The 15,464-nt window shown below is 35.9% G+C and overlaps 1 protein-coding gene across 1 annotated transcript; it reads right to left on the reverse strand.

Moving 5' to 3' along the window:
* Nucleotides 1–956: 956 nt before the first annotated feature.
* Nucleotides 957–15,386, reverse strand: LOC139314692 (carbonic anhydrase 13-like). The gene is made up of 7 exons (XM_070940468.1): nt 15,302–15,386; nt 9,803–10,000; nt 8,760–8,878; nt 5,287–5,382; nt 4,194–4,256; nt 3,120–3,275; nt 957–2,408 (listed from the first exon to the last, which is right to left on the reverse strand). The coding sequence occupies exons 1-7, from the start codon at nt 15,330–15,332 to the stop codon at nt 2,295–2,297; spliced, it is 777 nt and encodes a 258-aa protein (XP_070796569.1). The 5' UTR covers nt 15,333–15,386; the 3' UTR covers nt 957–2,294.
* Between the last annotated feature and the right edge of the window lie 78 nt (nt 15,387–15,464).

Here is a 15,464-nt window from a genome sequence, read left to right on the forward strand (position 1 = left end):
TGATCAAAGCATCAACAATTTTTATGGCAAATATTTTGAGTTAGGGGACCATATTCCTTGTAGGGAAGCTAGGCTTGTATTGGACATCTTGTTGGCATCTTCCCAACAGCAAGTCATGAAGTTGTCATTTCCTGTCCTACTTGCTTTTTCTTCCCAAGCTAGGCTGGAAAACACACAAAGATTCACTGCCACACACACATAGAGACACAGTGTAGGTATCATGCATATTTCCCTGATTCCACCTGTTTCTTTATTTTTAATTCCCCTTAAAACAAGGCGGTCAAACTCCTGGCCCTTGGGTCAGATGCATCACGCACTGGCCACACTCACACCTGATTTAGTGAAGGGGGGAAAAAAGTCCTAATACGTCACGTGACACCACCGTGACGTGAGTTTGACACCTCTGCCTTAAAACAATGGAATGCCCTGAGAGACATGGTTTTCTACATTTTCTTGACCTCAGAAAAGATTAATTGAACCATAGTCAGCATTCTTCCTGATGTAGAAGGAGTTAAACCCCATGAATAGACTACATTATATTTTTGAGAGCTATATCTAATCCTCTTTTGGGTGTGTTGATTGGGCCCACTGACTGCCCTCTAACTTGAAAACTAAATAAACATGGTTTGAGGAGAAGCCTCAAATCAAGGTTATCTATATTTATGGATCTTTATGCTAAAGTAATTTCCATTACATTCAATGGGAACTTTTCAGGAAAACGTAACTAGACTAAAAGGCTGACTGTGGTTCAATTAATCTTTTTCTTAATTGTAAAATTACATTTAATCCCATTATAGTTTCAGATTGGATCTAGTTTCATATATTTTATTGCAATTGCTAAATTAAGAATAATTAGCCTATCTTTCCATATGTGAAAATTTAAGGATTTAAAAATATGTAAATTTGAAAGCATTAAAATGATTAGCTATTATTTGAAATAATTGTTAAACACACTGTTAGAAGAAAACTTAATTTATTGTCAGTAAACTTTTCTTTAAAAAATATCTAACATAGGAGCATAGACCAAACTGTTCATTTATTCCTTCTTGCCTTGATTCAAAATTACTGCTGACTCCTTAACAATGCTTTTATGAAATTATTTAAATAGCATGAAAATATTAAGATCCAGTTTTTTTTAAATACGAAACAATGCCATCTCCAAACCATCATTCCCAGCTTTATATACAAATACCCACCAATTAGCATACAGCTTATATAATTCAACAAACACATTTCAATCCAAACTTCACTTCTGAATGGAGGCAAAAACCCTTGTTATCACTGATAATTTTTTTTTTAAAAAAAGAAACATGTTGCCTTCATTATATTTGATTTTGATTTTTTAAAGTGTCTTGCTATTCCTGCTTTCTGGTCCAATTAGTTGAATAATTTCCTATTGAGTTCCTTTACAGAGCAAAAATTCCTAGGATGTTTTGAACATAAACTATTAGAATCCCAGAGTGGAAGATTAAATCATTTAATCTTCTGCCTGCTTAGGTCATTTCATTCACAAACCCTTAATTATTTCTATTGAATCCTTATCACTCACACTTAACATGCTACACTACAATCGAATAACAGCATGAAGTTCATTCAGACCACAAAATGTAATATTAATATTAACTACAACTCAAAATAAGTCTGATTGATTATATTGTATTGCAATCCAATTACATATTACGTTATTAATTATATTATTAATAAAAAGGGAGTGCCTTGCCTCTCTAACATAGTCAAACTGCCAAAAATCTATTATTTAAAATAGATGAATCAAATAATTGAACAAAAATATTGTATCACTAAAATAAACTTTATATCCTGATTGGATATAAGTATTTTAGTTCCTGTTCTATTTCTTCTTATCATCTCACTACTTATGCATACTTTGCATTTACTGTTATTTTATAAAAAACCCTAGGTTTTTATTTGGGATTTATATTGTAGGGGCAAGATTGTATATTGTCATTGTCAGGAATCATAATAATGGCTATTCTATTCTATTCTATTCTATTCTATTCTATTCTATTCTATTCTATTCTATTCTATTCTATTCTATTCTATTCTATTCTATTCTATTCTATTCCATTCCATTCCATTCTATTCCATTCTACCCTACCCTACCCTACCCTACCCTACCCCACCCTACTCTATCTACTCTACTCACAAATCTTTCCATCAAAATTCCTACAATTTAAAAATGAAAGCTTCAAATTAAAAAAAAAAAATAAGGGCAATATTTTAAATGGGTTTTGCATCCATAACAGTGTCAACTACTATAACAAATTATCCTTCCTTTAATTTCTTCTTACTTCCCGCCCCCTTAAAGGCTGTGGTGGTCTGAAGTTTTTCAGCATGCAATAGGCATGCTCTCCTTCACCAGTACACAGGAGGTTGCGAAATTTGGCCAGCTGTGGATAAAAAAGGTACAAAATTCATCAAGAATTAATGCCAAAAATGCACTCCACATGCACATAATTTTCTTCTTGGTGACATATATTAGTATAAACCTGTGCTTTTTTAATGAGCAATTAGTTCTAATTGAGCCCCACAAAGACATAACAACTGAACAACAAAGAGTTAATGAATGACGACCTATTATGAAACAGTGCCTACATATTTGTAAACATAAGCTGAATGTATTTAATTTGTACTGTAACATTTAAGCACTTTAAGTATGTACAAGCCTCAAGCACACATTTACTATCTCACAATTTTGACAAGCCACCTAAATAAAATGGACCGAAATAGAATACAGCAGCTCTTAATTATACTTGCACCTTAATGGTTAATATTGATTGATTAAATATGTCAATGCCAACTCTTATAAGTCACATAGATAGATTTTCTGTATTGACTGAGTGGTTAACATAGTTGGATTTTAATAGGTGATCCATGTAGACTCCTGATATCAGAATATAAATCAATGCTGACTCTTATAAACCACATAGTCATTGCCAACTCTTATAAGTCACATAGTTAGATTTTTTCTATTGACTGTGTGGTTAACATAGTTGGATTTTAATAGGTGATCCATGTAGACTCCTGATATCAGAATATAATAAACAGAAAACATTCATATGAGAACTCCTTTAAAAAGATATTTCAAATGGGAAATATACCTGTTCAGAGCAAACACTTATAGGCTCCCTAAGGATGATCCAAATGACACTCTCAAGAAGGGGAGGGACTGTGAGAGACCCAAGGTATGTCCAGTAGTCCAGTGAACGAGGGAGAAGACAGGAAGGATCAAAATTGGTGAATCGGTGTTGGTTACCCTAAAGGAAAGAAGGAATTAGCAAATGTCCTCTTCAATCTCATTGTGTGGCATATAACTTCCACTGTTGATTCTTACTTCTTGACAGGCTTCCTGCTTCCAAAAGATACCTTTCCTTCTCCAGTTTTGCCTCCATGACCATAGAGATCTTTAGATTTATCCTATGGTTGTTCTTACATAGCAGCATATCATTGTCAGCACTGTTTGCCCTTTCTCAAACTCTAATGTTTGGATTACCAGATCTGGGCTGCAAATATATGGACAATACTTAAAGGGCAGAATTAGCATTTTACGTATCTTCTCTACTTCCATTTAAAGGTTTTGCACGTTTTGTTGCCAAAATCTGGCAGTTTTTAATGCTTCTAAAGGTAGTCCTCATTTAGGACTGCCTTGAACAGCAACTGTTTACCGCTAATGACAGTGATGAAAAAGTAACCATTTTGTGATTTATCACAGCATTTATGATCTTCGCAGGTGTGTTAAGCAATGGAAAGCTGAAGTAAGATCATGAGCACAGTTGCAGTTTCACTTAGTGATGGCTTTGCTTAATAATGGAGTTGCCAATCCCAACTGTGGCCGCTAAACAAGGACTATCTGTAAATACCAAGAGACCGTGTGCTTGTGAGAAGTTTAAAGCACTTTATTTGTATGGAGAACCGTAGAAATTATTGCACAGTATTCTATTAAAGCAGCTGAGGGGAACTGGAAAGAGAATATGTACATTTAGCATTTTGATTCATCATCTGTACTTATAGAGATTCTGTGTCTTCCACACTACCAGCAGAGGAATCATAACTCTGTGAATCAACAAAAAGTATAGACAGGTCTGCCATCTATTATCTAAAACAGTTTTTTAATAGTAAACCTTCCATTGCAATCCCAATAAGAATATACAGAACTAGGACCTGATCTGCCTTACCTTCACTTTAATGGTATCCAATTCGTCTGTGATTTTTTTGAGTTGTGAATTGCATTCACCCAACTGTAAATATAAATATAAGATCGTTTCTTTGGCTGAGAGAAAATGAAGTTTTATTGATTTTAAACTTTATTTACTGGTTTTTATCATTAACTTTTGTCAGCAAAATTATTAACTGGAAAGTTTAAAAAGAAAGAAGAAATATATGCAATTAAGAAAATGTATTTTAAAAAATAACCACAGGAAATTCCAATGGTCAAAATGTCAAAATACGTAAGAAAAATAGGAGGTTTTATAGAAAGTTATTCTATAATTATGATCCTATTACTGAAGTTCAATTATGAATATGCAATCCACCTCACACTATCTGATATAAACTCTTCTAATTCCAGGAAGATATAGTTTTGAATAGATTTGCATAGGTTGTATGGTAGACCTCTGGAGATATTTTTTCTGGAGAACATCTTCTTAAAGGCTCTTCTGGTATAATGAGGTGAATGAGGATGCACATTCCCCAAAAGCAAACTGCATCTAGGAAGCTTTTGTTCCTTAGAAGTTTGGGAAAAATAGTTTTGCTCTCCATATAATATTTAATATATTTGTATGTACTAAAACATCACATAGATTCTTCAGGATATTTGTTGTAAAAAAAAAAATTCAAATATGAATAAATATATATGGGGAGGGGATTCAAATCCCCAAGGTGATCCATTGTGTCCTCTGAAACTATTCCCAACTGTATTGCCAAATTTTAATTTCTCAACATTTGGAGACAGGAAGTAATAAAAAAAAAGTAGGGTAAATATAAAATAAGTTTAAATAGGCTTGTTTTTTAAAAGGAGAAAATTCCATCTTCCCCAAATAAAACCAGAAAAAAAATTACCCATCCACTTGAGATCATTGAATTCTTGAACTGGAGGGCCTATAATTGACTCCAGCACCCAAATTGGTGAAACTCACCCCCCTGGAAGCCATTATGCTTAGCTTAACCAAGCTAACCACTTTTCAAACCACTAAAGTGTTCCTCGCCCTGTCAGACAAAATTATGTGCTTCCCACATTTGAAATGAAAGAATGTCATTTTATTTCCTTACTTTTAAGAAAACAGCCATGACTGCTAACCCATCAGGTTGCTGAGCAGCTTCAACGAAGCTGGGGTATTTATCTGCATTCCAATGCACCACATGAAGCTGAAAAGCAAGAAGACAAGTACAATTAATCATCACTTTATGAAGTTAGCCAGGGGTTTGTAACATATGATGGAATATTGGGAGCTAAGTCATTGGGTTTTTTTTTTTTACAAGTAGCCAAAAGCCATCTTGATGCATGTAGTCCTTTGGAAGCTCCACACGCGTTGGTCCAAAGCTCTGAAGATCCATTCTAGCCAGTCCTAGTTTGGGGCATGTTTATAAAAATAATAAGAGTCTGTGGCAGATCCTCATGCCACTCCCTCCCACCAGCTGTGTTCCCACCCTCATTTTTCTTTCACAAATCCTCAGATTCACACACACTGGATCAAGGGCTTTAACATCCTTGCGGAAAAGCTGCTTTGTAGGTGCAAAGTATTATTATGAATAACATCTAGAAGTTCTAATGGCTCAGTTCACTTAATCTAGATTCTTAAGGTGTCAACACTCACGTACTTTAAAAAGCTAGACAATCTATCTCCTGAAATATTGTGAACGTTTTACAAAGAGGAAACCAATGCTTTCAACAGGAATGGCTTTTATTGTAGATTAATGAAAAATAACAAACAAGAAAGGACACGAGAAAATCCTGAAACACTGTGGGGGAGGCCCATCCCAATGGCCCGTGGCTTCTCTTTTAAAGGATGTATGTACTGTATCTTGTCTTACCACCGCTCTTGAACCACAGCTTGTTGGAGAAATCTTTTAAGGCCTGTTTCTTTTATGCATCATCCTCAGCAGTCCTGTACCGCAGCCTCTTGGAAACACCTGGGTCCAGGAGATAGGCTGCCTCAGATTAATAGGACTTTGGATCCACAGAGATCATCTGCCAGAGGAACAGTGTTGTCTTCTGCTTGCAGAGCAGCTCTTTCTTCCAGCATGTGCCAATTTGGCAGAGGTGCATTCTTGAGCCAAAGAGCCTTTTCTTCCTGGATCTCAACACCGTACGTCTGTTCACTGATCTTTTGGGCATGTCTCCAACCATATGATCAGCCTGACACTCTCTCAAATCTAGGGTCTTTTTCCCCAAAAAATCAGTAGGGTTTCTAGTGGGTTCTTGATAATCAGCAGAGGGAAAACTTTTTAAACTGACTAAACATTCCTAAATATTTTCTCCTTCCATTTGGTTTCTTAGATGGAACTTATTTCTTTCCAGCTATATATCTGTTTTCTAAGCACCTCTTATTAATTCGTTATATTCCATCTCACCTGGTTCCTGTGAAAAACATAAGTCTTTAAACACTGCAAATGTCATTTCCCCCCACTGATTTTCCCCCATTAATTTTAGGCATTTTTCTATCTTCCTTTATTTTATCAAGGAAATTATTTCTGTGAATCTTCAGTTCCTTGCATTACAGTACTGACAAACATGTGCTTCTATTTCAAACTACTATTCCATTTCAGAAATATATATATATATATATATAAAAACCACCACAGAAAAGTGTCCCTCTTAATGTTAGTTAACGAGAAGCAATTTATACTTTTTGAGGACTTCATGTTGAGAAAAGCAATCATTGGAAATGTTAATGTATTAGTAATGCCTTTTCCATTAAGCATTTTTGCAATTCCATTTCAACATTGAAAACACATTAAAATAAATTGGCAGAGATTGTAACTAGACTATACTTTTTATCTGAGAGAATTGTTACAGTATTATAAAAACAGAACATTTACAGTGTTTGAATTTGGTTCCACACAGATATACCTCACTTCATCTCCACCCAGCATGGTCTCAAGCCCATCCAGTACACCAATAAATCAGCCAACAGGGAAATAGTGTGGTTTCCCTTGGTTTTTTGAAAACATCAACAGAAAGCATTTTAGTCTGTTTTACTAAGAGTTTTACTCTCTCTGAAGCAAATATTGTGGAAAAATATAAAAGGGAAGGCTTAGTAACTACAGGTTAGGCATTCCCAAATGTTTAATTGACCTTCATTCTCCTCCAGCAAGTTTATGCTGCTTAAGCAGCTTAGTAAAATGTAAGGCAGGGGTGGGTTCTACTTACCTTTACTACCGGTTCGCAGCGGGGCCGCGTGCGCGCTCTTCTGTGCATGCGCAGAAGCTTCTGCACATGCGCAGAAGCTTTTTGATGATGCCGGGGTTGGTGGGCAGAACCTCCCGCCGGTTTTACTACCGGTTCTATAGAACCGGTGCAAACCGGGGGCAACCCACCACTGATGTAAGGTCAATTTGAGATCAGTACATACTTCCTGTGTGCTGAGAAGTGAAGTAAAAAGGAGGAAAGCAGAAAATTATTAAACCTAATGGAAATGTTGGAATTTAAATGCTGAGTCAATTCCTATTATTTCAGAGCCTCTTCTGATGCTAGTTATATTTTCAATGAACAAGGAAGTTTTACAGTAGTTATTCCCAAAGAAGGAAATGATATGTAATATAGCATGGGTGTCAAACTTGCGGCATCATGTTTCCGTCACATGTCGTTTCATGATGTTTTTTCCCTTTGCGGAGTTGGGGTGGGCGCGGCCTAGGCATGATGCATCTGGCTCGCAGGCCGCCAGTTTGACACCCCTGCAATATAGTTTTATTTTATTTGTTCTGATGTTCACCAATATGAACCCAAAGAGCTGTTTAATTCTGGGGCCTCCATGTTTTACACTACAGTTTTACCATGTCACTAGACAGTGAACACTGGAATATTTTAAAGGAAGATTTGCATCCATAGCAGTTATGTCTGAGAGGGTCAGAATATTGGCTAACTCCCCATATTTGTCCACCTGTTTGCAAAAAGGTACATTCCTTTAAAAATTTCAGTGTCCACAGACATGTGGCAAGTTGAGAAAATAAATCTACAATGGGCTACAGATGCACTAGTAGCATAATAGCTAATAAAAACAGATTGTGCAATATACATAAATGAAAGAATATGGAAATGTTACTGAGAACACACCAAAAACACTTTCCACAGCAACCAGAAATAATCAAAAGCACAGGTTTTAATTAAAGAAAACCCCACTGATGTGCATTTCTAAGTAGATGTGATTGGGAGTAATTCCCATGGAAGTACATGGAATTTACTACCAAGGATATGATCAGTATTCAAGATATAGTAAAAATGTCCCAGCCAGGTTAGTTTTAAATTATAAAATTTACTTATTAGGAACTAAAAATTTTCCAACTAAATAATAAAATTCTCATCTACCATTACATTTTCCTGCCTGAATTTGACCAACTACATTTTTGGTTGGCCAATATCACTAAACACATGCACCAAACACATGCAAATATAGTAAAATTTACCACTGAAAATTAATAATTTTTACTGCTGAAATCACACCAGCCATCTCAGAAAGGACAGTTTTAATTATGCTGCAAAAATAAATCCTGTTGCTTCAGAACAGATCAGAGGAGTACTTTACCTCTGCTGGGAATTTTGCTCCATCCACGGCATGTTCAGAACCAATGTTATCATTGGACCCCCAGTGGAAGTGGATTTGTCGCAGCCTATAATTTCCAGTGAGTGGACCCCCACTTAGCACTGTAAAAAATAACGATGATTCTTATTGTTAAACAGAGGGTTGGAAACTTTTAATGTTTAAGCATATTTTCAGACTACTTGAAGGCCAACACAAAATTGATGTAAAAAACACTGATGGAATCTCTCAATGTTAAATAATAGCGGGACGTTCCAGCTTAGCACTAGAGCAGTGATGGGTTTCAAAAAAATTTTTCTACCAGTTCTGTGGGTGTGGCTTGGTGGGCGTGGCATGGCATGGCATGGCTTCGTGGGCGTGGCAGGGGAAGGATACTGTAAAATCTCCATTCCCACCCCACTCCAGGGGAAGGGTACTGTAAAATCCCCATTTCCTCCCGATCAGCTGGGACTCGGGAGGAAGAGAATAGATGGGGGTGGGGCCAGTCAGAATTTTTACTACCAGTTCTCCGAACTACTCAAAATTTCCAATACCTGTTCTCCAGAACTGGTCAGAACCTGCTGAAACCCACCTCTGCACTAAAGGTCTGGCATCTCCCCTACATGCTTTTTTTCTGGTTCTAAATAACTGTCCTGAAAATTGCTATTCACTCTACAAAAGAACAAGAAGGCAAGCAAAAAACTCTTGGGATTACAAAGAAAATGTGAACTGTTCCCATGAAATGAGAGCAACATAAAACTAACAATGCCAAAGATGAGAGAAAGCAGTGTTTGAGAAAGGAATTTAGCCCACTTTGAATAGGGCATTTAGGAAGCTATCCAACTTTCTGCACCCAATCAGATAAAATCATATTCAAGAAAGATGTGGACAGCTCATTTGAATGCAAATATATTTAGACAATTACAACTAACTGAAAGTCCCTCAAGTGATAAGGTAAAAGGATCTTCTCTAGAGAATAGTTGCCTTATCATTTAGATACAATTAGTTATAGAGCATTAAATCAGGCCTTGATTTGCTAGAAAACAAACCTGATTTATTCTCAGTGTCATCAAATTCCACACTGGTGGAATGTCCATTATTGAGTATGACTTTAGCAGAAGAAGGATCATATCTGGGGCTGAGAGGAAGCAGGGAGGGGTCGTATTTAGTCTCTTCGGTTTGAATATCAATGGGAGATTGCCGGTCTCCATCAGCAATGGGGAAAATTTCCTTCCAGTGAGTAGGTCCTAGAATAGATTACCATAAAAACACTGTTTACAGAATATCATTTGGTATAGTCAGACAAAGAAATTGTCATATAAAAAAATGCACAAGAACCTACCTGGATTTTCTTATTTTTCTTTTTTTTTAAAAAAATAAAATAATTAAAAATAGTTGGATTTAAAGGGATGGAATATATACCACCCCATCATCTTTGGAGGGCTGAAAGACAGCCCTCTACACAAATATCTTAATTCTAATGAATTGAATACCCAAGGATGCAGGTTAGAACACTAGAGTTGTTCATTTTCTGCCTACTTCCAGGCATTCTGGTCATTAGGAATGCAGCAAACACCTGAAATTAACACACATGCAATAGATTCAGAGAACATTTACCCATCAGATGCTTTAATCTGTCATTCACACAACTATAATGCTTTACTTTGGTTCAGTAACATAGAAAGTGCTTTATTCAGAGACAGAGATTAATAATGGTTCATCGAAGTCAGATAAGGTTGAAGAAGATGCTCTGCCTAGTTAGGAAGCCCACATATTGATCTCCAAACTTGACATAGTATGGTTGCTTTGAAAAGAGAATACTTCATCATCACAAAAGAACTGATATGCAATACAGCAAGACAGAATTGCGGTGATAGACTACACTATATCACTTAGAACTATATATGGGAAATACTAACAATAGTTTTAAAAATTGCATTCTCATTAGTACATACAGTTTATATATTTTTTTTCAAATGTAGAAGGTGATTTCTTAACATTGCCATCAGAACTTGTATTGCCTGCATTTGCCCCCTAAAATACCTGAGTACTTATTCCAAAATAACCAGGTCTCAGACTACCAGTCATTATCATATGCGCAAAATCAGAATTATGAGTTATGAACATATTTCTTAACCCAGGAGTTAAATTTTAGAAGTGGCAAATTTCACAAACACCAATTTAGGGCAGAACAGAAAATAAAACCAAAATACTCAGCATATTTACTGCACTTGTTATCCTAGTTTAATTTTTCCATCTTTCTTCAAAAGAAATGAAAGAATTATAAGGTAGTAAAAATGTTAGGCATTTTGCTGTTATGATAAACAAAAAATCATTATAAAACAGTAGTTGTACAATTCTTGGGAAAAGAGAGAGATATCTGTCAGTTACATAATAGAGGCAAACTATTGGTCAGCTATTGATCCTAACAATATTTGGAGTAACTGGCATTTAGATCAGCTTTACACACTAGCCATAATATGAAATGTTATTTAAGAATATCAAGGCTACCAAGCGAATGGCAGCCTTGCTTACTCTGAAGTAGCCTGCCCAGGCTGATTGACATTAATGGGAATTTTAGGAAGTGTAATCTCAACACAAATGAAGAGCAATAGGTTGTGAAATAGTGGTTGCTATTCTTTTTCATTCAGTGAAGAATTCTGCATTGGGAAAGGAGTAACAGAAAATGCTTCTGTTATTTTGGTCGTCAGAAATGCTTTTAGCCAAACTTGGAATTTGGTGAGATTTTACCACATTACAGTTGTCAGTTGATAAATCATTTGTAACCTATTTTACATGTACTATTACCTGTATCTGCATAATTACCTCTGTACACACACACACACACACACACACACACACACACACACACTTTCCTCCAGTGCCTTATTCTGATTTTATTGCAACACCAATAAGTCACACAAACTTTGAATTTGGTTTAAGTTTAGATCTCCTTCAGCAGGAATGCAAAATCAGCTTGCCATTATGCCCTTGGGGGTGGTACCAAAAATTTCTCTTTTTTTCATTATTAAGAGATAAAATGACTGATTAGGGAATGGATTTCAGCACTTAAAAATCCTAACACCGCACGCAGTGTGCCCCAAATAGAGTCTGGTCCTACCTACTTTGGAGTTAAGTTCTTGAAACGCTGTATAGCGTGTAATACAATTCTCAAACCAAGAAAAAAAATGTACTCATCTTACATATTTTCTCTACTTCCTTGAAATTGTTCGTAATATTTTCTGGAAATGTCTGAAAATCAGTTTTTAATTAATCTACTATCTTAAGTGTTCAAAGCAAGATTTCTATCTAACCACAAGATTCCTTCATAGAATTTTAATCACAAGGGATTCTGTTTGATTTGTCAAATATTGATAGAGAAGAAATTATGAAATCCTGAAACCTATGTTTTGTATTTCCTAACACAGAAAATCCAATTCATGCTTAGCATTTTATATTACTCTGGTCAGAATCCATCAGCAATATCATCCAAAAATTGTTCAAAATTCTTCATCAAGATCATAGTAAGATACATGAGATGGAGAGATTATTGGCTTGCCTAAAGTCCTTTAGTCTAATAAAATAGTATCTTAACCTTCTTAAGCTTCTAATTCTCGAGAAAAAAAAATACATTATCACGTTCGTTATCATCTCTTTGCACACCATCTGTTTTACGTCAACCATATTTCTGCCCCACCAAGATTATGTTTTGCACTGTTTCATATCATATATGCAATGTCAAACTGTACTTCTAAAATGAGTCAGCTATATCATTTTTCATTCCTGAAAGATCATTTATATCATTTAATATTTATCACTCAGTATCCAAAAAGATATACAAAATTTAGTGTGCTGATTGCTTAAGTAATTTTATGCTTGCATAGATATATCAAAAAAGGAATAGACAACCTCTGCTCACCAAATACTTTAAATTTACTAAATCTTAAATGCTGATTTAGAGGGCAATCCTATGCAGATTTTATTCAAGAGGAATTTCCATTGTGTTTACTAAAAGTGATAATAGGAATGATTTACCACAAACTTTTTAATTCAATGAAAGCATGAAGTTATTAATGTAACCCATTATTCTGGGTAATTACAATGAGAATGTAATAATAATTTATTCACCAGAATATATGTGAATCGAAAAATGTAAGAAGTTATTATTTGTATGGGCTAATAATATAAATCTTCCTTCCAATAAATAGCCACATCCTAAATAATACAAAACATCTAAGTTCAGGAAATTAATGTGGAACTTCAAAAAGTGCTTTGTGTGTTTGTTTGATCACAACAACACAACTGGAGTCACTGATGATAAAAAGACAAAGTTTTACAAAGCTTTGATATTGTTAGGTTCTCAAACCTAGGAACTACACCGTTTTAAATGTGGAGCCCCCACTGATAGTGGAAACAAATTAAGATTGACATGTTAATTGTTGGATATTCTTGATATGCATCAACTACTTAGTCCGTCAAAGCAGTATCTCTTAGATGTAACACCCAGCCTTCTAGTAACCTTTTTTTGAAGTTTTTCCTTATGAAGCAGGACACAAAGTTCTGGAGGATTATCTTTAATGCTTTGCTTCCTAAACGGACGTCATCTAGCCTGCTGTATCATCGAGATTAGACAACAGCATCCCAAACTGAAGTCTTTCATTATCTGTATTACTGTGGTATGTACACATCCAGTAAGACATGGTACATTTTAAAAAGTCTTCCTAAATCCATTACTAAATCCTGTCTATCACAGGGAGCAAAAGAGTACGCAAAATCAGAGTTATTCTAAACTCATCAACAAAACACTCGGAAACTTAGAACCCCTCAATATATATATATATTATATTAAAGGGGTCTTTACAGGAGAAGCATTTGAGAATATTAATATATTAATATCAGAATATTTAATAAATGTTTCAATAATCTTTCATTTATTCCTTCCACATTGTTCAAAATCACTTTCAGGTTCAACAGCTCCAACTGGACAATATATTTATTTGCTGTGCGTGTAACATAGAAATAACTAAAAAGCAGTATTGACGATAATATGCATTTCTCTTTTGAAATCCAACATAAACAGAATTCATGTGTGACATTTAAGAATTGGACCTGAACAGGACCTGTACTAAAATGAAATTTTAAGTATCTCTGTGAACTCAGTTTAATATTTTTCCTGCCCTGATATTAATTTTAATGTAATAGATCCAGAAGTTCAGAGAAACATAGAATGGTTCGTGCAAATCACGAACCTTGAGATTTAATCCAAAGATCATTAATACAACTCTTAATTGAAGAATAATATATATTGTGATTCTTAACATTACATATAGCAAAAAAGAATCAAAATATGGGATAACAATAAATTGCCTTATCTCACTTAGCATATCTTAAATGCTCCAAACCATTCATGCAGACAATATGATGCTGTTTCTTTGTCTTATTAGGAACAATAGAGTAAGGGCAATTTTAAAAAATCAAGATTTTTTATCTTTCTTTAATATTGGAGCAATTTAAGGTAACTTGTGATTTACTGTTTCCACAGATCCTTGGAGATCGCTGATGAACATTCTTTTTTTCTCCAAAATTATGGCTAAATAGAAAAGAATTAGATAGCTGAGTATGAAAAATAATTTGTTATGCAATATCCTTTTAAAACACATTTTTACATTTTGGTCTAACTTTGCAGCTTCAAATTTATGATCAAGAAATTTCATTTAATCTCTAAAGATATCCAGACTCAGACAAAATGTACTCTAATTGACGAAAAGTAATGCACCTATGCCTCTACAATTTTTTTTAGAAATTTGGCTTCCAAAGGAATATAACAGAGGGAGGGAGGGAGAAAGAGAAAGAGACAGAAAAAGAGAGAGTGAGACAGAAAGAGAGGGAGGCAGGGAGGGAGAGAAAGAGGAGCAAGGGGGAGAGAGAGGGAGAGAGAGAGAGAGAGAGAAAGGGAGGAAGGAAAGAGGGAAAGAAAGGAAGAAAGAAAGAGGGAAAGAGAGAGAGAGAGAGAAAGGGAGGAAGGAACGAGGGAAAGAAAGGAAGAAAGAAAGAGGGAAAGAGAGAGAGAGAGAAAAAGGAAGGAGGAAAGGAAGAAAGGAAGAGAAAGAAAGAAAGAAAGAAAGAAAGAAAGAAAGAAAGAAAGAAAGAAAGAAAGAAAGAAAGAAAGAAAGAAAGAAAGAAAGAAAGAAAGAAAGAAAGAAAGAAAGAAATGTTCTTTTCGCGGTTGTAATAAATTCCATGGGTACTTTTTTGGAAGTAAACCCCGTCTCGTTGGAAAACAGGCATGCTCCCAAGGAAACACGTGAAATGTAAGAGAGAGGGGTCGCACGTCTAGTGGAAGAGGCTCGAAGGCGCAACGGCCTAGGAAGGAAGCCCTTCTACCTTCTCCCATCCCAACAGGAGGAAAGAAGTGGGCATGTGAGGAGGGTGGTGGTGGCGGTGATCTCCAGCGGGAGCAGAGCCTCTCCTGGCCCTCGGGCACAGTCTCCCGACAGCCCACCCCCTGCACCTAATCCCCCCAGAGAGCCACCAGCTCTCCTTCTCACCGTTGTCTTCCTCGTATCCCCAGTGTAACATGATTTTAGTCTGCTTAACGGGATGGAGGCGATGGAGGCGTTGCAGAGAGGCGAATACCCGTCTCGGTGTCAAAAGGGGTGCAGACCAGCGGCGGCGGCGGCGGCAGGAGGAGGAGGGGGAGGACGACGACTC

This window comes from Pituophis catenifer, unplaced genomic scaffold, assembly GCF_029215685.1.
Source record: "Pituophis catenifer annectens isolate HBS135680 unplaced genomic scaffold, rPitCat1.0.hap2 SCAF_3, whole genome shotgun sequence".
NCBI lineage: Eukaryota > Metazoa > Chordata > Lepidosauria > Squamata > Colubridae > Pituophis > Pituophis catenifer.

Excerpts from the sequence above, each read along its gene's own strand:
- LOC139314692 (XM_070940468.1), bottom strand. The coding sequence starts at position 15,332 with ATGTTACACTGGGGATACGAGGAAGACAACG. Across the intron at positions 8,879-9,802 it reads TGACACTGAGAATAAATCAG|TGCTAAGTGGGGGTCCACTC; the intron begins GTTTGTTTTCTA and ends TATTTTTTACAG. Across the intron at positions 4,257-5,286 it reads TCATGGCTGTTTTCTTAAAA|TTGGGTGAATGCAATTCACA; the intron begins GTAAGGAAATAA and ends TTATATTTACAG.